This window comes from Daphnia magna, linkage group LG10, assembly GCF_020631705.1.
Source record: "Daphnia magna isolate NIES linkage group LG10, ASM2063170v1.1, whole genome shotgun sequence".
Taxonomy (NCBI): domain Eukaryota; kingdom Metazoa; phylum Arthropoda; class Branchiopoda; order Diplostraca; family Daphniidae; genus Daphnia; species Daphnia magna.
The window spans coordinates 1852776-1876201 of record NC_059191.1 but is presented as its reverse complement, the minus strand read 5'-3'; the positions used below and the strand labels follow the sequence as shown (position 1 = coordinate 1876201).

General features: G+C 40.7%; 4 protein-coding genes across 6 annotated transcripts; 1 reads left to right on the top strand and 3 right to left on the bottom strand.

Moving 5' to 3' along the window:
* Positions 1–2674: 2674 nt before the first annotated feature.
* On the bottom strand, positions 2675–6067 carry LOC116931535 (UDP-glycosyltransferase UGT5). The gene is made up of 4 exons (XM_032939133.2): positions 5891–6067; positions 4004–4849; positions 3460–3911; positions 2675–3378 (listed from the first exon to the last, which is right to left on the bottom strand). The coding sequence occupies exons 2-4, from the start codon at positions 4832–4834 to the stop codon at positions 3084–3086; spliced, it is 1578 nt and encodes a 525-aa protein (XP_032795024.2). The 5' UTR covers positions 4835–4849; positions 5891–6067; the 3' UTR covers positions 2675–3083.
* Positions 6068–7674: 1607 nt separating this feature from the next.
* Positions 7675–9878, bottom strand: LOC116931536 (U3 small nucleolar RNA-associated protein 25). The gene is made up of 7 exons (XM_032939134.2): positions 9723–9878; positions 9024–9659; positions 8845–8966; positions 8589–8738; positions 8380–8493; positions 8137–8317; positions 7675–8073 (listed from the first exon to the last, which is right to left on the bottom strand). Exons 1-7 carry the CDS (start codon positions 9732–9734, stop codon positions 7774–7776), a joined length of 1515 nt encoding a protein of 504 aa, XP_032795025.2. The 5' UTR covers positions 9735–9878; the 3' UTR covers positions 7675–7773.
* A 465-nt stretch (positions 9879–10343) lies between these two features.
* Positions 10344–13776, bottom strand: LOC116931529 (leucine-rich repeat-containing protein 15). 3 transcript variants are annotated; one of them, XM_032939115.2, is made up of 12 exons: positions 13241–13773; positions 13123–13171; positions 12934–13035; positions 12561–12632; positions 12160–12231; positions 11895–11966; positions 11555–11748; positions 11257–11473; positions 10951–11187; positions 10751–10876; positions 10558–10689; positions 10344–10487 (listed from the first exon to the last, which is right to left on the bottom strand). In XM_032939115.2, exons 1-12 carry the CDS (start codon positions 13605–13607, stop codon positions 10451–10453), a joined length of 1677 nt encoding a protein of 558 aa, XP_032795006.2. In that variant the 5' UTR covers positions 13608–13773; the 3' UTR covers positions 10344–10450. The 3 variants fall into 3 exon arrangements, with proteins under 3 accessions (XP_032795006.2, XP_032795008.2, XP_032795007.2); XM_032939117.2 differs by lacking the exon at positions 12561–12632 and having other exon boundaries at positions 13241–13776; XM_032939116.2 differs by lacking the exon at positions 10344–10487 and having other exon boundaries at positions 10554–10689; positions 13241–13775.
* Positions 13777–15448: 1672 nt separating this feature from the next.
* Positions 15449–16452, top strand: LOC116931545. Its single transcript, XM_032939146.2, has 3 exons — positions 15449–15609; positions 15687–15876; positions 15941–16452. Exons 1-3 carry the CDS (start codon positions 15523–15525, stop codon positions 16270–16272), a joined length of 609 nt encoding a protein of 202 aa, XP_032795037.1. The 5' UTR covers positions 15449–15522; the 3' UTR covers positions 16273–16452.
* Positions 16453–23426: the final 6974 nt, after the last annotated feature.

Below are 23426 nucleotides of genomic sequence, written 5' to 3'. Positions count from 1 at the left end.
TTACAACATCGGGTTCCACATTATTGATGGATTTTATTGGATTGTTAACTTGTTAAAAAATGTTTCATAATAAAAACAATAAAACTGCAAGCCGATTCGCTGCTATCGCGCTGGACCGCCTGAAGGGACGTTACCTACAACAGGTGTGATTTGGTTAGCATAGTAAAGGCGTGCCGTTTGACTGAAGGATGTTTCACACACCTATAAACATGATAAGTAAATATAGAGGGGTCGATCCATCATCATTATTAACGCTGATGTACAGTATGCCTCTACTGTTTCCTGTCTACAGTCATATCAATCATGAATGTACAGTCATATTGTCTAATTCACTCTCGTGAACAGGATGTATTAATTATTCTCCATTAGAGTGTAACGCTTTTGTGATGTAACTTTTACGTCCATGATATCCAATGGCCCATTTTCAACGTCGTCACTCGCCTGCGGAACGGATTTGATTGAATTGCGTTGCGTGACACGTCCGTTACATGTGTTACGAGGGATATGACATAATGCATTTCCTCTCTTCCTATTTCCAATGTAGGTATGACTGGCAAATGCGGCTGAATCAATAGAAAGTGAGCTCTGTTTCTTTCACTGTTTTCTTATTTTCCCGATAAATTACCTGGTGAGAGTTGTACCCACTCCAACAGTGACTAGTAAGTTTAAAGCATTCAATTTGTGCATAGAATGATACAGCTTATGTCATCATATCCGGCGTTACGATATAGACTACAATGTAAGACAATTGTTATTGTACAAGTACAATAACAAGACTCATATCTGTAATGGTATTAAAGCCATTAAAATAAAGTATTCCGAAAATGGCGACTAATTACATGGAAGTCGTAAATGACAGGGGACTTTTTGGTCTACCGCAATTGCACACAGCTGGAACACCCAATCTACATCCATAGTTTTCCCAGGCGTAGACTCAAACAAACAAAACTTTTTTTTACAACTGTTTCGATGACGGCGAAAGAATTTTCTGCGCTCAAAAATGAGAAATTTTATGTTTTTTGACATTTTCGAAACTACGCCCAATACTTTGGAAAGTCTGCCGTTCTGTCTAGTCACGTCAAAAGACTTCGCATCTGAACTACTGATTACGATTTGTTTAAATGCGATTTGTTTTTCACTTGGAATTTTGGGCGAAATGTACTCTTATGTCTCTCTGAAATTGTAAACTCACGGTCAGACATGGTCGTGTTCAGAAATTAACGGACATGACTGCACAACACAAAAGCTCAATCTTCACCTGTCTATTTCTTCAGGTGTTTCGTAATTAATTAAATTTTTGTTTATCTTTTTCGACTATACCAATGATAGCTGTTCATTGTGCTATATTTAATGAAAAATAGTCAGGTAAATACATTTCACATGTTTGGTCAGGAATAAGGAAACGCACACCTCAATATCTGCGTATATCGAGAAAACATTCCATGTCCAAAGACTTCCATGCATGAGAGCATCCGTGACCTCAATTTGTATTGGTCACAAGTTCCGCATCCATAGCGTCTTCTGGCGCTGCATCATCTTGTGTCACATTCTCGATTTGGTTAGGTTGCTTCACGTCGTATAGCAGAACCGTGTACGTACGTACAATGCCGCGACCTGCCCAGCAGGTGAAAAACCCCATTCAACCAATTTTTACCTGTTGAGCCTACCAACTCTTGTGTAATGGTAAGGTAAACCAGGTATTTGCGGTTTGAACTTGATCATACTAGTAGAAGAATTCCTTTTTGAAACTGATGGAATTTATTTGGCTTTTTAGAAAATGACGCACGTCTCAGCGGTTTGGAATATCTTTAATTTTTATCACCTTATACCGAACAGTGTCAATAGCTATGGCTGATTTGCAATGACTTTATCAAATGGAAAAATTGGCAATAATAATATATCAAACAGCTGATAAAAAGATGCAGAAAAGAGTTTAGCTTCAACTTTTGGATCGAAAGTGGGATGTCCTTAAAGTTCGTTGGCCTTTTTTTTTTAAATGAGTCTGGGAAAACAATACCTGGAGCAACTTCTAAATCTTTAAGTTCAATGGCCGCAAGCCATGCCCCATTCTGCACAAGCCCAAACTGTAAAATTGTGAACACCCAACCGAAAAGAACACGAAACAACATTGGAAATGCTACGCACCTTAGTTACCTAGTGACGAATTTATGGTAGTGAATTCCGCCATCCGTTATCGTAAAGCAATCCGTTGCTGGAAGTTTGTACCTTGCCACCGGTTCGACGTTCTTACCTTATCGACGCACGCTGTACATGGTATGCGACGGAAACAAGCGCTAGATCTTCAGTAGGTCGTTTATTATAAAAATATTTGTTCCCTGAATTTGCTTAGATTTCTAAACTGCCTCTGCATATGTGTACTTTAAATGTTCACACGGTGGAACTATTCACCTGGACAGGTAGACACTTGTGGTTGTTTTTGATAAAGGATTTCGAGTTTTGCGCTGGGTAGCCCGTCAATCATCCTAGGCTTTTGAGCCAAGTTTAATAAAAGATTTAAATCAATTTGCATTGTGATGTGCGAGTTTGGCCCAGCATTTCAAATCAGTCCAATTCTTAATGAAGGTTTAAACCTGGTCTTAGCTAAGCCTCTTATTTTAACGGGAAAAAAAATATTGTTATCGTGGAAATTGTGCAGTAAAAAGCGACAGAACTCTTTCTGAATGGCTCATTCTTTGTATTAGCCTACCAAAATCAGTCACATAATGGTACAAAATATGATGAAATTTTTTGAGCAGTATTTTTTTTTTCCCTTTACGATGGTGAATAATTTATTTTGTTGTTGAAATATTTTGTTAAAAAATTGACACACTTTAACTAACTACAATTGCAGTTGATTTTTTTTCTTGATTCATGATATTAAACTAGTTCGAGATAAAAAAAAAATTCTACAAAACAGTTTTTTCAAAGCGAGTAAATTAACAGAGAAGCTAATTTTAAACAAAAAAAAAACAAACAAGATGGGCTATTTGTATCTCTCAGATAAATCAATAAGTTGGTTGAAAACTTAACAAAGTCTAGAACCAAATGAGCTGATTACAGTGAGCTAGCTCACAAAGAGCTTTTTACTGGCGTTTCTTCAAGCGGTCCACTTTTACGACGGAGGTAAATTTCCGGAACGTGAAACGGGAAAGACAAATAATGAGGTAAATTAAAGCCACGAAAAATGCCGTGTAAATAAACGTAACGTCCATCGATTCACGCTGGATAGGAGACAACCGACAAGCAGCAGGTCGTAGATGGGCAGCTCCTCGATGACGGATGACATATTCTATTGCGTGTACTGCACGCTCCAGGGGTCGACCCAGTTCAATTTGATCGCGCATCAGATAGGACAATTTCATGGCATTTTGCTTATACCTACAACAATCAAATCGTATAGAAAAACAAACAAACAAACAAACAAAACAAAAAAAACAAATTCTCACAAAATCCTCTTACTTTGGATTGGTCACGATTTCTTGAATAGCATTGTACAGGATGTCTTCGGTCAATGTCTTCCAGTCCAAACAGATTGCGTATCCGTCTCTTTCAGCTTTAACGACATAGTTCACCTGGTCTCCAAATACCGGAAAGCCGATCAAAGGCACACCACTCCACACTGTCTCTTGATTGCTGTACAGCCCACCGTGTGTCATTAGCAGCCGCATTTTAGGGTGCGCCAGTAGGTCTTGTAGCGGCGGAAGCCAGGTAGAAAGTTTCACATTGGCAGGTAGATCTTTCATACCCAACTCATCTTCCCATTTCCACAAGACACGGAACGGCAGACGACTAAAAGCGGCCAAGAAAATTTTGCGTGTCGCCTCCGGCATGCTCGCTCCTCGAAGAATGGAACCGAAACTAAGGACAATAAATCCCGCATCGCCTGACCCATCGACGAAATTTTCCACTTCCTACTTTCAAATTTTATAGTCAACGATGTTTCCTTTTTTTTTTTTTTTTGCGTAAAATTGCATCTTGGCCAAATAATTCAAAAATATCAAACCTGTGGCAATTCTTTGGGTGGAACTAAATGAAGACCTCCAACTTCAACGATCAGCCCTGACTTGAAGTATTGATAGTTGATAACTGGATGACTGTTGGTGATTAAGAGACTCATATTTCTCTCGATTTCTTTGACAGGTGAAAGGGCAACAGTCGAATTAATCCAGGCTTCAGCCGCAATTTGATCCACTCTGGGTAGAATGAACCAATCTCTGTAGTAGATGACCATCAAGTTGAGAAAAACATTGACCACCCGTTGAGGGAAGTTCATTTCTTCTGTGAAAGTCGTACAAAGGGCGGGGAACTGTTGAAAAGAGAGGGGCGAACAGGTGTAGTCCAACATCCAAGGTAGCGGAGGGAGGGCGCTCAGGTAGATGAAAGGCGCATGAAAATGTTGAACCAACGGCAACATGCAGTCGTTCATGAAAGTTTCTATAACGATCAAATCGAAATGCTCTTGGCTGGCAATCAGCTGATGGAAGACGGGCTCTCTGTAAACCGCTTTGCAGATGGTAGATAGTCGATCGGGTAATGTCAGCATAAGTGCGATGGGATTGTTGCTGTTGAAACCGATTTCGTGGCGGCTGTTCATTTTGTGAAGTGAGGCCGAATGCAAGTGCGTTACATTGGCTAGATCTTCTCTCGGTAGTAAACCATTCCAATGAGTTATAGTGTGCCCGCGGCTGGCCAAAGCTTTTATGCTGTAGAAGAAGACGTGCGTATGGCTGTACGACGTGAACGGCGATAAGAATAGAATATTCGCCGCTGAAGCCACTTCTATTGCCAACCCGGCAATTAACCAAAGGACACCCGGAGCCAATTTCAACTTCATTTCCCGTTCACCAACCTGAGAAGAAGGGGGAAAAGAATAATTTTAATTATGCATATTCTTCTCAACAACAACAAAAAAATCATGTGTAGTAATCTGAGCAATAAATCAATTCCCCGTACCGACTAGTCATAAAGCGCTATAAGGAACTGGCGTAATTTCTGTTTGAAATTTTTTGTTTGACCATAACGTGCGTCCCGCTAATAACGTTTACGTGTTACCACACAAGGAAAGATTTCTATTGTATCAAATCGATTCATTGTTGGCATATACTCATTTTTTGTAATTACTCGAACAAACATTAGGACACGAGTGTCACCAAGCGGCCTTTTTTCTTTCTCGACTAGGTGTTAAGAATTACCTGCTTTCTCCGCGAATAATCATTCGTCTAGCATGAAAATCACGCACGAAAGAAAATTTTCCAACAACTTGTTCGGTGTTTCTTTTTATGATAACCTTGCTGCGTTTCGAGACACGACAACGTCATCGAATTTCTTTTGGCACAGCGACATAGTATTTCGTAAGAAAAGCTTTCATGTTATGAAAATATTTTTTAAAAAATTCCTTTTTTGCCATAGATGAGGAAGGATAGATCGAGGATGACGTCTTTTTGTTGTTAGTCATATCGGGTAGTAACCGAGAGGTTACACGCTAAAATTTTAGTTCATAAAAATTGCGCATTTTATCCCTACTTGAGGCGACGCTTTAAATATAATCACTATACGGAAAAGTCTAAACAACGCAAAAAAAACAAAACAAAAAAACTACTTTGAAAATAAGAGGCACTGAACCGAAAATTAAAGTAATGCTACCCGTGTAAGGAAAATCTTTAGTTGTCTGGTTTAGCGCTAAGAAAAACAACAACATTATGTAAATATTCTCCGCCAGACTTGACCTATGCCATTATTCATTCGCTTACAACTAGTTATTACGAAAAAGAATACCAAAAATAAGAGCACATCTCCCTTTTGCATTCGAAAAATCCGCCCCCAAACAAAAGGGGATATTTTTACAAGCTCCTTTTTTAAATCATGCAATTTTATAGTAAATTGGCTTTACCTTCAGGACGATTCAACGAAGAAATGTCGAACCCAAAATCCGTTGGAGACGATAAAAACTAGAACACCAAACTGAAGAAACGTCCTATAGATGAACGAGAAAGTTAAATAAACGGGAGTCTGAGCGTACACATCCGTCAACTTCAGAGTCGAGACGCGCTTTGAAGTTGAAGACTTTACCTGGGTTCAACATCAAGATAGGTAGGTACCAGGCTGCGACCTAGGGCTGCCCATAGCTATAGCCTTAGGCAAAGAGGAATTCCGTCTTCCTTGTCTAGGCTGGCGCCCTAATGAAGGAACTGCCGGGTTTTACTGACCTACACCAGTGCAGCATGCCGAGATTTCAAAGTTGCCTACACTAAGCCCATAGATATACATACATTTAACACTGCCCTCTGGGCGTATTTATTTACTTTATTTTTACTCAAGTTAAGAAAAACAAATCCCTTTTTCATAGACAAAAAAAAAAAACTATCACGAAGATTAAGAATCTTATCACTTTTTTTTTTTAAATTAACAAAATCGAACATATTTCAAAGGGATTGCTTTTACCGTTACCCGGTTATCGACTCTAACGAAGGTTTTCCTATAGATGACATATGGTCAGACGTTCCCGCCCACCAATTAAAAGTTATTTTCTAACGTCCAGCAACTACACGTTTGTGCATACCGTGAAAGAAAGAATATCCCCTACTTGTTCAATTATAACATTTTTCGTGAGTGCTTAAGACAAGATGTAACACACTAAGCGCGCGAATAAAAAATGTGTGCTCCCATGCCAACAATGCGGCATGGAGCAAACGAGACGGCGTAGGAATTTACTACTGTTTGCTGTCTACACGTGACAGTAAGGCCGACGTTTTGTACTACGTGGTGAAAAAAGGAAAAAAAAGAAACAGGTGAATGGGGGATTCAGTCTTACGTGCACGTTGTTGGGTAGCACTACCTTCAAAACACCCTCTAGCTTGAATAGTTTTTCACGTGTCAAGGTCAACATATGAGGAAACCGAAAAAAAGAAAAAATACTTTTCTTTTAATAAAAGAGGCTTCGTGTCGAGATGTAGGCCAAACCCTGATACCTCTCCGAGTATTGGAATTTACTGGGGGGGATCACAGGAGTTAACTTAAAGCGAAATTGATATGCAAAATCACAAACAAAAAGCTGACAAATAAAAAACACAGATGGTGGTGCTCTCCTTCGTCCAACTAGGGAATACGAAATAAACGATTGTCAATAAAGATTAACACACAGAAAAAATCTACTCTAGCTAGCGGATTCAGCAGCATTGGTTTTGGTTACGTAAGCAACATGCAATTTGGAATGTTTACAGTTACTCGGTTATTTGAGAGCTAAGCTGGGTCAACACATCAGGGTATCGCTTAACTGAGAACAAACTCAACTAGAAATAATTTCTTTTGCTACCGCATTACCTACACTCGATTCAGTAAAGACAAACGCCCTAGGCTTGGGGAACTTTTCCCTTACGTAATGATCCCTACGTCCGGAAAGGTTGAACTTGCAGGTTCACAAAATACTTTTAACCCTTGACGCACAAACTTAATGACTGGGACGAGAATTTTTAATTGACAAACTACTTTACATAATCTCACCTTTTCCTGACTTGCTAAACCAATGGATGAGTGCAGAGCGGGTGAGAATCCATGTCACTATAGAAATTGAAAACAGATTAAATTAGGACCAGACAATAGATTCTACTTTCCACGATGACATACAGAATGCACAAAACTGGTCAGAACTTTTACATTGGCGATTCGTGATTTCAGTTTTATGGTGTCCGATTCGTTTTATTTGATTGAAATTTGCAAGCAAGGTTAACATAATAGAAATGCCTCGACATCGATGTTAACACTGGCACTACGTCTTTAATCGTCACTCTCTTCTTCTTCATCATCTTCGTCAGCAGCAGATTCCATCTCTTCTTCGTTGTCATCTTTGCCATTTTCATCCTCGCCTTCATCGTCGTCTTCATCTTCTTCATCATCATTTTCCTCGTTTTCTTCATCTTCACCTTCACCTTCACCTTCTTCTTCATCTTCTTCTTCTTCATCTTCTTCTTCTTCATCTTCATTTTCTTCATCTTCATCTTCATCTTCTTCATCACCACCGTTCACATCTTTCTCCAATTTGATTTTTTTCTTTGGTGATTCTTTTGAACCCTTTGCCTAAAAAACCAAAAACATGTAATCTTGTCCCAAAACCATACCATATTAAGAAAAGAAAAATACTTTAGGGGATTCTGTAATCAGTTTGTCTCCCGTCCAAGGTTCTCCTAGCTTAGGCATATCTGTCAATAAGCAACTGTATGCTGGAGCAATGTAAACCTTTTTCCCAAGAATTTCGTCCTCTGTCTTCTCAGTGAGAATTGCATTTACTCGGTCGACATTTTCGAAACGGAAGGCGGCATGGCTAAAACGATTTAAGAGTCAGTGAATTTTCAGTTATAATAAGTTGGTGACATAAAACTGTACCAATAGTCAGACGATGGGAACGTTTGGTTGTAAAGCGTCACGGAGTTGGCATCTGGGAAGAGGAGGGCTAATTCTTTTAGAGTAGCTTTTTTGGGAACATCCCGTACGACAATTCTATTCATAGGAAAAACAAATAAGAATAATTGATAAACCATTGGGCAAAATTCAATTTCAAAAATTTAGAATAAAGCAAAAAGAAATGTCGTTACTGGTTAGGTTGAATGCTGGCTTTTGCAATATTAGAGGTTTGCATTGCAGTGCTCTCTGCACAATATTTAAGATCCCCACGATTCTTTGACAGGGCTGTTTTCTTGATGAAGTCATTTGCCTCCTCAACAGTTGGGAATTCAGCTAAACAACTGGTAAATTGCACAAACAAAAACATTGTTTTAGTTTCAAGAATTTTAGAAAGCTATGCATTCAAAGTCTACTATATATGCAACTTAACAGTTAGTTCCATTTTACCTTGACTTGGATTTCATAAATTTAACTGACACAATCTTATCGTCAATTTTTTTTACTGCTTCTTCGTCTTCTTGTTCTGAATAAAACTGGAGGAAGACCTGTCTGTTTTCTAATGATTCGGGCTAAAATAAAAATCACTGATTAATTTAAGTCAGGCAAAAATTTCATAAATTTAGTACCAGATATCTCTCTGCTCTAAGCCCCATGTAGTCAACCGATGTGACAGTGTCATCTTCTTCTAAGTTTGTTTTCGCAGCTTCAAGAGACTCAATGTCTTTAAATAAAAGAAAGTAATCTGCACTGTCAGGTGATTTCTGGAATCTAGAATGGAAACCAGGGAGTTGCTTCAGTAGTTCTTCTTCTGTTGGAATGTCTGATTTGTAACAGATCCGTAACTGAAGTGCATGGGCAACTTCGTGGCACACAGGGATTTTAGACTTGCTTCTTACTACAGAACTACCATTGAAATCTCTTTTGCCTCCCATAAAACCTCCCCTTGCAGGAGCACCTCGATTTCCACCGCGAAAAGTTCCTCGAAATGATCCTCGATCTCCACCACGAAACGATCCTCGTTCACCACCACGAAACGATCCTCGTTCACCACCTCGAAACGATCCTCGTTCACCACCTCGAAACGATCCTCGATCTCCTCCACGAGAAAACCCTCGACCACCGCGATCTCCACGTCCACGACCACCACGCCCGCGTACATCTCCGCCACGAAATCCACGTGAAACGCCACGACCACCACCTCGATCTCCTCCGACGCCACGGCCTCCGCCACGAGGTCCGCTACCCCGACCCCTATTTCCAACCTAGTATTCCGGTTTCAAAAACGTTATAAATAATTGAGTGGAATTGAAAATATCCATTCTTACCTCGAGAGTCATTTGTAGTCACAGTGGATTAGTCAAAAAGTCGCGTGTGGGCACAACGTGTTGGTTGCTTGGTTTCCAGTACTTCTGCTTTCTCAGCCACTGTTGCCTCGTCGGGAACTTGGAGCGCACAACGTGTTTTCTTAAAAAAATTCTGAATTTAGCAATCTTTTTTTGGCGGAGGGCGGAAAGCAGGCAGGGTTGCCTAGGAATGGAGGGAAAAAGCCAAAAAAGATTCCAAATACTGGCGCCAGATGCCAGATCCAAATGACTGGCCAGATCTTTAAAAAATGCATGATTCACTTAATGTTGTTAGGTTTCAAAAGTGTTATTAACTCATAAAAAGGAAATTACTTCAAGTAAAAAATAAAGCAAAACGAACATGTCTTATAAATTTATTTTTATGCGTAATATCAAACCACAATTTTAACAGCGTTTTCATTTTCCGTAATGCAACGTCTCTTTTGGGCTGCGTTCCTTCCGTAGAAGCTTCCATTGCACAGCAACTTATTGATTGATAGCTGTGTAGCATTTTGGACCATGCTTTATGGATTATTGGTTGGACAAGAGCTTCACAAGTCTTGTTATTAACTTAAACCATATGAGTAAATGGCCGAATTCGAATGACGGTATGCAGTTGTATTGATAAGTTAAGATAAAGTTTGACGAAGAAACATTGAAAATAAAGCATGCAACTGTTCGCAGACGAAACTTGAGACAATACGACCCTCTTAACGGACACGCGCTCGAACTCGATTTTTGATAGACCTGCAATAAAAGCAGCGTTTGCTATTGAAACTGCACAGTGTTCTCTAAAAGTGTTTAACTGTAAAGTTACATCATTGACATCCACTGTCCGTCGCAGACATCGTTAAACGTCATGGTGTAAACAGATTTACCCCCAAGCTCGCCAGGACCACGGCACTTGGGTTGGTAATCCCATATCAAATCAGAGTGTTCGTTAATCCATCTGGAATGGAGAAGAGAGTGTGTCTGACTCTTGTGACGATCTTTAACTGTACAATTATTACCTCGTTAGATAAAGAATGGAGCAATCGCAGTGCCATGGATTCTTGATCAAATTCACGTACTGAAGATTCTTCAACGGTTCGAGAGTGCCCTCGGGGAGAAACATGAAGTGATTGCTATCCAGTTGCCTGTGCCAAGTGAGTTCACAAACAATTTCTCTAAATTGAGAAAACGTCTTAATTGAAAGTGAAAATGTACTGACATTCGCTGAAGTTTGGGGACCGGCTCGAAAACATCGTGTGGTAACGAAGTCAGCAAATTGTTGTTGAGGGCGAGCCACAGCAATTGAGGGATGCCGGTGAATGCTTCAGAATCGATTTCACGCAGATTATTGGACAAGATGAACAACTTTTCCAGTCGTTCCATACCCGTAAACACACCAGCCGGCAAATGTTCCAGAAGGTTTCCACCAATGTGAAGCTCGTGCAACTGCTCCAGGCTACGGTACAACGTGTTCATCTAAAACGGTAAGCAACTGCCAAAAAGATTCAATTTCGCTCCTTCAAACCTTGAAAAGATGCCCGGTGAGATGGTAACAAGAGAATTGCCCGTTAAGACAAGTTGAGTTAAACTGGTCAGATCGCGAAAGATTTTTTCTGGCAATTCGGCGATTTCATTGTTTTGCAGTTGCAATATTTCCACATCGGCCAATCCGCGGAAAAGTGCGGGAGGCAGGGCTTTGATTTGATTGTCGTTTATTTTGATTGACTTTAGCTTAGTCAAACCTGAATCGAAGGTTTAATTAATTTTTTTTTTTTTTTAGCTTTTGGATTTGATAATCATGGCGTTGACGTCGTATGTACTACCATCGAGCAGCAGTGGCGGGAGTTCTGTCAGTTCATTTCGGGACAAGTCGACATCTTCGAGTTGATTCAGGCCTCGTAGCAAACTCTCATCTAGTCGGGCAAATTTATTGCTGGACAAATGAAGTACAGTCAAGCGCCGTAACGTTCGAAATACTCCGACTGGCACCTCCTTCAGCTCGTTATTGGATATATCTCTGAATTTTTGGGGTTTTTCAAGAAAAGAAACGAAGACCACCCGTAATGATTAGCATTTTTCACTCAACGCCGTAGCACCGATTCGACGAATCTATGCTAATAATAATTGAAAACGGGGGGGGTTAAAAAATAGAAATAAACTTGCAGCGTTTCCAGATTGATGTTGGCGATGAATATTTTCTCGTCGAGGACTTTCAGTTTATTTTTATGTATCTTCCTGCATGAAATCGAGAAAGAAAAAGGGCGTGTCAACGAACGAGGAAACGAGTGACGGATGGTTCAATCTCGCCAATCAGATCTCGCACGCTCGAGCGCGATCCTTGCGAAACGGGGTTGCTAACGAAATGGCAACATCTACACCAAAAAAGCTAACAAACTACGACGCGTAGTGTACATACAAATATACTCACAGATTGATCAAATTCTCCAGGCTGTCAAATACCGTGTCGGGCAGATACTCGATCTGGTTGTCAAATAAATCCCTGAGCGAACATTGACGAAAGAGGAGCCAAAAAATTTAATTAAATATAGAAATTATTATTATTTTTTTAAAAGGAAACACACACACGCGCACACACACGACGACTAGCAAAAAGAGCAGATGGTTCGTCAACGACTAACGATAAACAGATCTTACCAAGAACAAAAAAAAGAAAGAAAAGGGAAAGGTACACGAATATCTATAATTGTGTGTCTGTCTGTGTGTGTGTGTGTTGAAAAACGGGCCTTGGAACATGTAGCGGAGTGTTCCGTAATATACATAAACAGAGGAAGAAACGGATGTGTTAGATGCAAGGCCCGATAGACTTACAGCTCGTTGAGTAAAATCATCCCTTTGAAGGCGTCCTTGTTGAGCGTGCCCAGCCGATTGGCGCCCATGTCTCTGATGATGATGGAACATGCAACACACGCGCAGCACGAAAAAGGGGAGAAAGAAAAAAAAAATGATGGATGATGGCTTTTACTTATTATTGCTACTGATGCTGCTGTCTGAGTTGCGTGTTCATCGTCCGTCATTCTTCACGTTTTTGCGCTTATTTGTCAGATGATTTGTTTACATCGCAATTCAACACTTTTGACAGCTAGTGACAACAAACAAACAGAGACGGGGAAAAAGAAAAGAAAAAAAAAAAAGGTGTCGAATTGGGAATGTAGAAACAGAAAAAGAAAAGTAAAGCGCGTACAACGCTTTGGTATCGTGCGGGATGTTCTGGCTTCGCGGAACGAACGTCAAATCCAGCCGCCAACAGGAAACGGTGCGCGTTTCAGCCGTACACGTGCATGGCCTACATTTTGATTTTGAATCGATTAGAAACTCCATTCTTGTTTGTTTTTTTTTGGTTTTTTTTAATATTTTTGAAATAATTCGATACCCTTCCGAACATTTGTTCCAACGGGACGAGCTCTTATCCAATGTCCAAACTATCACGAAATTATTATTGTTTTAAACTCTTTGCGTTACCCTTGATAATGAACAACACGATTTTAAACCTGATTGTTCCAGACTGCGAATTCTCTGCTCCATCAGTTGGATGATTTTTCTTAATGCGTCTTGCGAATCTTTACCGTGTGCGACGGCTTGTTGTAGTTCGCCAATCAGCGTTCGACTTTGACTTTGCACTTTCTCCTTTTCATCTAAAATGCTGTACAGCTCGTCCCTTGCCCGTCCAAGAGCGTCGCACGGGCTCAGGATGCATTGGCCAGTGGCTTCGTCGACGAACGGGGTCGGACCAAGATCCAATGGCCTGTACTTGTGATAAAACGGTCGACTGGGCGGCGGTGCGCCAGCGTTTGACGTCTCGATAAATAACGATGCTCCAATCACGAACAATATCACCTTCAATCGGAGCGAATGCATGGCTTTAAATTGTTTGCTTTTCAGCGTTACGTTCTTGCCAAGTCTCCAGCCGACTGGATACTAATAGTCTAAAGCGCTGCGCCCAAGCGCATCATAGTCGTTGGATTCCTTTTGGCCCGCAGTTCAACGGAAATGTGAGGCACACAATTTTTTTGCACCGACCAAAAGTCAACGAGTGAAAGAAAAGAATCCAAACAAGTGGAACGCCTCTCTATAAGACTTCCCCCCCAGCCCTTATTTTGTTTCCTTCTTTTTTACATATCGTAGAAAGAAATGCGCCTTTTGTTTTGTTTTTTTTTTTCTATCAAAATGCGAAAGGCACAAGTCCGATGGTCGCTCTCTAATGTGCAATCCTGTTAAATTGTTTGAAGTTTGGGAAAAGGGATCGTAAAAGGGGCGAAGACGCAAAAGACGAAAGACGACTTTAGAGGTCAAAGAAGAACTAGCTTTTCTCTCTCTTTCTTTCTCTTTTGCTTCTTCTTTTTGGACGCAATCCAGCAAACACAGAGAAAGAAAGAAAGAGATTATATAGACGTGCGACAGCTATATAGGACCCCCGAAACCCCCCCCCTCCGTCCGTGGACTCTCCAGCCGTGAGTAATCCATTTTCTCCGGCAAGTTATACGACCGTTATACACAATCGCATCAGTTCCGCCGGCGACGAAGATCTTCCGGTATATAGTCGTTTTTTTTTTTTTTTTTTTTTGAGGGGAAGGGGGGAGGGGGGGTTTTGCGTCTCTTAAATGTAATATAGCCATCATTTGTGTTTACATGTATATATACAAAGTCGCTCGCTTTTTCGGTTTGGCTGCTGTGTGTGACGCGCTTCAGAGCAACGCGCTCGCGCGCCCCTTTTTTTCCTTTTTGACGTGCTCTTTTTCTCATAACAACACGTAAAAATAACGTCATGCATCCCTCTAAATATTGAAAAAAAAAAAAAAAAAAGACGGACGTCGGGATGGATAAAAAACAAAACAAAAGGGAAGTTTTTTATGGACGTCAAACGACGCCCGACTTCAATATAACCTTCTAGACTGGCGATGCTCTTGTGGTGTGGCTAGTACTGCCATCTCGGCATATGATGAAACTCTCTTCAATTATAAGAGCCTCTCTTTTTCGTTTGCCGCTTTTTTGTTTTGTTTTTACGCCACTGTTGATGGTAAACAGTTTTTTCCGAGAACCGGACGTCAAAGCCGCAGCGTAGCACGTGCCGGCCTCCCACTTTAAAATGTAGTGGACCCTTTCACCTCCCCTCTGCCTCTCTCTCTCTCTCTCTCTCTATTGTTATTCCTGGCTCTTTGATAAACATTGTTCTCGTTTTTCTCTTTTAAGTCGTTTCTGTTTATTTTCCAGACGAACTACTTCTTGGGCTTTGTTGGAACATTTTCCCGTTGCCCCGAACAGCAGTTGGCCTGGCTAAAAAGCGATCCCGAAACATTTGACAATTAAACATTTTTAAAGATGAGATTAAAAGAATAGAGGAAAATTGCGAGCTGGGCCGAGTCCCCTCTCCCCCCTTTTTTTTTTTGTTTTTTTTTCTCTCCCAGTTTTACGAACTTTACCAGCGGATGTTTTCTAAACGCGCTGCTTCTATTTGCGTGGGGTTCTGGTTCGTCATCGCCGACTAAATCTCTCATTGACTGTGTTATTATTTAGACTGCGAGATGCTAAGTACCCCGGCGCTGGGAAATTCGCAAATTTTCCCAACGGGTAAAAATCGAAATGTTATGGGTTTATGGCGCGCGCCAAAATGTCCTCTTTTTCTTTTTTATTTGATTTGAAATTTTGTGCGCTTGCGAGGTGCTGACGGAAAGTTCGCATTGCACGCCATTTGGCAACTCTGCTTTCGACACTTGAGGTTCTTTGACAGCCCATTTGCAGACGGACGGGCAAACGCTACGCGGGAATCGAGAACATGGAATCTCATCGTAAAACATGTTTCGAGCAGTTGCGACACAAAAACGCGTGCTCGATCGATGAGCTCAAGTTTCGACTTCGAAAGGTAGTAGAAATCGACTCGTTTTCACGTTAAATTTACAATCGAAAGCGTTTCTATTTTCTTGTCTGTTGCCAAACCAGCTTTACGTTCAGGATCTGAAGGTCAAGCGTGAAAAGATTTTGAAAGACAAGCGAGATATCATTATATCGGAAGAAGATGATCTCGATTTCTTTTCAAAATACTGTCGTAATTTCTTTGGAAGAAGTGAGGATCCACTTGATGTTGATGAAGACCTTTTATACCAAATCTGGGAGGAAATCAGGCTTGAAGGTCTCAACTTTTTGGCTTCGGTCTTTTCTTTTTCGTGTAAACCAACGTTTGTTTACTTTTGCAGAGATAGAAAATGCAGAAGCAAACCTTGTTGAAAGCTTGGTGAGCCAATGCAGCAGCCATGCGATTGTTTGTCCCATTTGTCTCAAGCTGCCTGCTCAACTCGATGAAAGCCACTATTTGACTTGCACCTGCGGTCTCAAATTCTTGCTACCCAGTCATATCGACTTGAAAGACTTTGAGGACACAATCTTAACCAGCAACGATATTCACAGTGAGACTTGTGATGCCACACCAGTTTACGAGGTGCGTCCAACAGAAGGAAACACACTCCAATTCATTTCCAGCTGCGAATCTTGTTTATATTTCAACACAATTTTAGAAACCCCCATTTAGAAGATTCTCATTCATTTTTTTATTGTGTCGTGTTGTGAAACGCTCACCTCTGCTCATTCTTTCCATCTCTTTTTTTTGTTTTCTTTTTTCTTGCTCAACTTAATCTAATAGGCCAAGATATATTTATACACCTTGTTTCTTCCCGTGACTCTGCTTCCCTAATAAATTTCTTTGCCTATGCGTTAGCGCTCTTCGTTTGAAGTTTGGACATTCCTCAAACCGAGTTGGTCCAATCGACGACGAAAGAAACGCAAATTTCGGGATGGCCGTTCCAAAAATTCCACCGTAATCTTTTCCTCTTGTGGTGAACGAGCAGAAGGGCAACAGGGAATGGGTGGAGAAGAAGAAGATCAACGGCTTTACCTCTCATTCCAAACGAGGTCGCAGAAAAAAAAAATGACAAGAGGGAATATATATTCGCTGGCTGCCAGATGTTTCAGCGCTCTTCCAGTTCTGCCGAGCGGTATGCACGTCAGGAAAGAAAAACGGGTGGGGTGTGGGTGGGTAGGACAGAATATGACACACACACGCACACGTGAATGTTTCAAAGAGGCGGGAGATTCATCTCTGCTTTTGTGCCTCCCATGAACTTTGTGTGCGTCTCGCAGCCTCTTTTTCGAACCCAATGCGAGTATCTGTTTTGGTGGCACGCGACTCGCAGCTGTGTGTTTTGGGGCGGTGAAGGCACCGTGCGCAACTCGGACGCGTCTCGCTAACTCTCAAGGGGTTGCAACTGCGTGATGAGGAAGACGAAGAACGTAAGCAACAAGACACATGACGAGAATTACGGAATAGGCTCCCCCCCCCCCCAACCCATCTATAGAGCACGAGTTCGGCGTGCCAACTTGCCTTTACCCGCCCTTTTGCCAGCGTTAAAAGTCTTGACGAGGACCAGCTTTTCTTTCGCCTTTTTTTTGTTTTGTTCAATTTTGTTTTGTTTTTTTTGCTTTGCTCACGCAGCCGTGCATCAGCAGAAAAGAAATTGGCCTATATAGAACGAGTCCAAGAAGACGGTTGGAATTTTACGTTTCTTTAAAACATTTCTCTTAAGGGATGTTTGGTGCGCCGAGGCTTTTGATACACAGCGACTTTGGTGATTTATGCCGTTCGAGAATCTCGCCAGAATGCCTCGAACGTTACGGCGAAACGAGAGGTGGGACAAGAAAATAAAATCAAAGAACGAGAGTTAAATAAAATCTTGAAAAAAAAAAATAAAAAAAAAAGAGGGCTTCTTTTCGGCTCATTAAGTCCGGATGAATCATCACTGCTGTCTTCAGTTGCTAGTTGCTAATATAGCTTTTGATGCTGGAACTTGGCTGGAACTGTTTTCTATCAGAAATTATTGGACCGAGTGACTAATACTATTGCTTATAGCTGCAGAGAGGGAGCTCTTTTTTTTTTCTTTCTTTTTGCTCGCTTGCTGTAAGCGCGCCGACTGGAACCGACGCGGATGAGTCTCGGGTTGGAATAGGACAGTCGTTCCTCCCTTTTTTTTTTTTCCCCAAACCAAAAAGGAACGGAACAACAACACACACAAAAAAAAGGATGGCAAAATACAAAATAAAAGAAGTAGAAGAAGAAGAAAAAAAGACGTTGACGAAGACGTACTAACGAGGGAGGATATAGTATTAAGTCTGGCACGGAAGGAGTTCCTGTTGCCAGCAAATGGAAACGGTCAAACTTCTTTTTCTTTTTCTTTATTTCTCTTCTTCCCCTTTGGCTCCTTCTCCAGGAACTCCATTTTTTTTTTTTTTTTTAAATCTATCATCTCTTTCTATTTCCTTTTCGTTCTTCTTTTTCCTGTTCGTCAAACCAGGAACGGGGAGGAAGGAAAAGAGAGAAGTAGCGCGCATTTGATAAGTTTCCGTTTGGCTCTGCCTTTTCGGTCTAGATCCTTTTTTTCCCCATTTCCCAACAACAACAACAACAACAACTCGGTAAAAAGCTAGCCCTTCTCCGGACAAACTGCTGCGTTGACAGTTGGACCTATCGAATGTTGGCGGCGAACATTTGCATCGGATGCAGAAGAATCTCGTTTGAATGCAAAGGCAGAAAGAAGGCGGGCGCCGGTTAAAGCGGAAATTGAATTTCGAATCAGAAGGCAATTCGGCAGACAGGAGGAGCGGGAATTTTGAAATGCAGACGACGACAGATGCTTGTTGTTTGGTGTCCTTGATTTGTGCCAAACGTCGTGATGGACACAGCCAGATGATCACGTCTCTATTCGGACTAGCAAAGCAGCAAATAAAAGGGAGGAATCTGGAAGTTTCTAACGTCGTCGGGTGGCGATGGGGGGAGGTTCGACCTTGGCGTTTATTCGGAACCAGCCATCCCTCACATGACGGCCGACGACGAGCAGAATAACGGTGGCGCTTTAGGTTGTCTCGTCCACTTCTTCTTCTTCTTCTGCCTTTTTTTTTGTTTTTGTTTAATTATTATTATTTAAGTTGGCGCGCTTATTTCACCATTCGGCACACACTCACGCACAGACACAAAAAAAAAACGAACGAACGAATCTGTTTTTGTTGCTCATCCACAATTTCATTCGACACGGACAGGCCGTTCGTCCGTCCCGCGCGTCCGTTTTGTCCCGTCTGCTAAAGGCGTTCCGCCCGTTTTTTTTGTTTTGTTTTTCAATAGATTTTTTGTTTTTGTTTTTTACTTCGACTCTTCGCTTCGGAAAAAAACGACGTGATTGGATGAGATTGGTCACGGCTGTTGTTAAAAAAAAAAAGGAACTCGTAAGACCTCAGCGCAGCAGACAAAATAACAGAAGACATGGGGGGGGGGGACTTTGACAGCAGTTTCTAAAGTTGAACATTTTCAAGCTAAAAAAAAAAAAAAGAAAATCTAAATGAAATTTATTTTGTTGTCGAAGACGGGTCTATCAGCTGACCTTTTTTTTCTTCTTTCTGCGCCTCCGTCTCTCGCTAAAGCGTTTTGTGTGTGTGTGTTCCCGTCCCGTCAACGCTGATTTTCTCACTTCTTTTATGTTCTTTTCTTGTCACGACTTAAGAAGCTGTCGACTGTTGACCTCGCTCTCGTTTTCGTTTCTTTCTTTTTTTTTGTGTGTGTGTGGTCTTCCTCTGCATTTTTATTTCATTTTTCTTTTTCGTTCATGTTATTTTACTTGTATTTAACTGTTATCCCCCTTTCCCTTCTTCCTTCCCCCCCTTTTCTTTTTTTTTTTTTAACTTGAAGTCGGCCCACTCTGTCCGTCTCTCCAGCTGTTTTTCGGACTCTCCGACATGCAGTCGATGAGAGTTGGGGTCGTTCGAAACGACGAAAGGAAAAAAAAAAAAAGGAAATAAGCGGGCCGGGTGTGCGGGTTGTTGGCCCCAGAATGTCTTCCTTCCTTACGATGCCCCACCCCCCTCCCTAAAAAAAAAAAAACCCAAGTACCCCACACACACACACAAAAAAAGGGCATTAAAAAAATATAAATATATTTAAACGCAGTTGCTTACGCTTTTCATGTATCGCCCAAGTTCCGGGGAGGAGGGGGGGGGGGGAAACAAGTCATCGGGAAAAAGAAAAACCCGGTACGGCCGGGTACGGATGTAAATAGATGGAATTATATTAGGTCAGCGTGTACATATAGAATAGAAGAGCAGATCTTTTGCATGTAAACATACATTGATATGTCTCTCTCTCTCTCTCTCTTTGCTCGAAAAATAAGATGGATGATGATGGACACATCTGATGGCTAAAGAAATGCGCATCCGCGGTCATCCGTCGGTTGCGGAGATGGGGGTGGGGTGGGGGGAGAACTGAAGCCTCAAGTCAAAAACGTTTTTGTGTTTGTTTCCCGGCCTTGTTGTTGCTCTTCTTTTTAGACGTGGCCGATTGGAAAACATCTGTAATGAAACTGTAGTGAAACAAAAAAAAAAAAAAAAACACACACAAAATTATTGCCGTGACGACGGTTTTTTTTTTTTTCATTCCGCCGACAAACGGGCGTGCGATATTTATTGCACAAGTCCAATAATAAATGCGGCACGGCGGAATGAAAAGGGAAATTTTACACGTACCGCCAGCGCAGAATGAATCCATCAGCAGTGGATGAGTATACATTGCCGCTGTTGCGGGGGGGTTCTTTCAAAATAAAAAAAAAAAAAAACTAAATGAAAAAGGGCGAGAGATTTTTAATTTGCTGTCGGAATGCTGCCACACCAAACATATACACGAGACGCATCAATGAACGAGGTGGTGATAGCCAATGTAATTTTATTTTTATTTTTAAATCAACCGCTGGTTAATCTGAATTGAAAAAATATTTTTGAATTTCCCCCTTGATTTAAAAGGAAAGAAAAAAAACTACTGTGGCAAAGACTAAAGTCGATTAGATTTAAGTTGAAACAAATAATAATAATAATAATAATACAAAAATGCGCGCGCGACAATTACGCCGTTTGCTTTGGCTGATATCCAATGGAGGGGCTGACATCAATTCGGGCCGGATCTCAGCCACCGGATATCTGGTATAGTAGTAGTATAGTGGTAGTAAATAGTATACGTTTTTTTAGATATATATCCATGTCTACATTGAATTTCCCGTTCTTTTTTTTTTTTTTTGGGGGGGGGTCAATTTGCGTCGATGGGAATCGCGGGGAAAAAAAATAAAAATAAAAAAGAGGAAGATGTACTAAAAAAAAATAAAAATAAGATTCCCCCCCAAAACGACGGGACGTGTAATATGTGGGGGGGAAGTCGGCAAAACGACGACACATGCATAAAAATAAAAAAGGGAAAAAAAAAGCCATCACTTTTGCTGAGTTCGAGTGTTATGTAGAAAAAAGAGAAAAGGAAAAGAGCCGCGCCAGCCAAAAAAAAAAGAAAAGAAAAAGAATTAATTCTTTTTCTTCAATTTTTTTATTTTTATTGTCCTCTTTTCTTTCGCCTTTGTTACATATACGCACATTGTGTTGTCAGCTATCTTTTAAGTTTCTTGATATTTTTGTTGTTTGGTCTTATCTTTGCGCTTGTTTTTTTGCGTGTGTGTGTGCTGTCCATTGTTTTGCTCTCATTACGAGCATTTATCGGCCTTCATTTTCTACTCGTTGGCCCTTTTATTTTTTGTGTCCCCACGTCAATCGATTCGAATCATGTTTGATTTCAATGCGAATTATTCATTTTGCTTTCATCTAATTCAACCTTTGTTTTTGTGTGTGTGTGTGTGGGTGTGTCTTCACCTAATTCTGTCAACTATTGCTGTCGACACCCGCGTTGATTGGTTAACTCCAGCCGCGGTGTCTCTTTTTTTTTTTTTTTTAATTCCAACGTCGTCGCTAAAAAAAAAATATATATTTACGACGTCAGAAGCGACGCGCGCGCGGTTAAGCGTGTGAGCGCAATTTGACGCTTCAACGAACTCTCTCTCCTTCTCTTTATGAAGGAGCAGGTCTTGTATCCATCCACCTCTTTTTTGTTCTCTTGTCTGCGGCCGTGATGTGGGTTGCGGTGCACCGATCATCGCACGGTGTGTATCACATTCTTTTTCTCCCCCCCTTCCCCTTCCCCCCATATTTTTTTGGTGATATTTTTCATTTTTTTTTTTTTTTTATGATCAATTATTAACCGTACGTTAAGACTGTAGGCGTTGCCATATAGCGCTCACGTCAAAACAGAACGACAATGGCGCAGCATTGAATCATTACAACACTTGCTCGGTCCCGTTATTATTAGGTCACCTTATGCACACATTTCTGAGGAAAAGGAAGGGGGGGGGGCTACACACACACAAAATGGGGAATTCTTGAAATTGATTTGCCTAAATTCCAGGAGAAAAAACAAAAAAAACTCAGGGTTAGCATGAACTAAAATATTGTAATAATTCCCGTCTGTTTAAGAAGGAGAATGGCGTGTCATTGGTTAACTCTTTTTTTTTTTATGTAATTTTTTTTATTTTTTTACCTCATTTTTCTAACAGGCAGGGCTCTCAGTAACGAACCAATGGCCATTCTGTGTCTAAACAGTTCACTTTAAAATATACATTTATATATTTTTTCAAATACTAGGAAGAATGAAGAAAATAAAAAAAAATAGAAAACGAAGAAGGAAAAAAATGGGGTCCAAACAACACACGACGAAAGTTGAAAAATCACAACAAGAAAAAGATAAATGTTATGTGCGTGTAACAAAGCGTTAACAAAGCGGATTCTTGGCATTGCGTTTCATTGCGAGTTTTTTTCTTCTTCTTCTTCTCCTTTCGAGATATGGCCATCAAACGGTGTTTTTCTTTCTTTCGTTCACGTTAGCCTGCTTACACACACTGCCTTCTTGCAGTGTGTGTGTGTGTGTATACCACATAGTTTAAAAGATGGCCGAATGTTTGGAATCTCTTATCCAATTATGGATCAAATCCGAATTATTCCACCCAGCCAAACAGCGCAAAATCGATGACCTGTCTCTTTCTTATTTTCACGCTCAACTAGCCTTTGCTCTTGTACGACTCCATGTTGGTTTTTTTTTTTTTTTCACTGCGTGTTTTCACGTTTGAAAAATAAAAAAAAATAGAACCCCAATGAACTGTGATACAAAAACAAACCTGCTGATCGTGTAGTCGATTAAATCCAGCTAGTTTACAGCATTGCTGCGATATTATCTAGCCACTATACATCCATTTCTTGTCGTTGTTATTCCATTGAAGACACACACACACACACACACACACACACGGGGAAAAAATCAAAAATCAAATTCGAAAAATTTTTTGTTTGTTTGTATGTTTGTTTGTTTCATTTCAAACCATTAAAAACACCCGGTTTTGGCAGTTCGGGACTCTCTCTCTCTCAGTGCCGCAGATATAGTCACGCAGTTTAAATGTGTATAGCGTACAGGTTAGGCAGCACGTTTATTACATGCATGGGTTTTCTCTTTCTCATTAGAATTATTTATGCGATATGTTATGTGTATGTAAATATTGATGGTTATATGTATTTTGGTGTACAGCGTAGTTCTGGTTGTGCCAAGATCAATCTGCGTAGTTGTGTCGGCCATTTTTTTTTTTCGTGAGCGCTTTTGTCTCGATGACATTTTGTGTAAATAAAAAATAATTAGATAATAAAATATAAAAAAAAAAGAAGAACGCATTTTTTGTTTTTTACCTGGAAAACGAAAATGAGTTCCACGAATTGTCTGATGGCTTGCCTAGA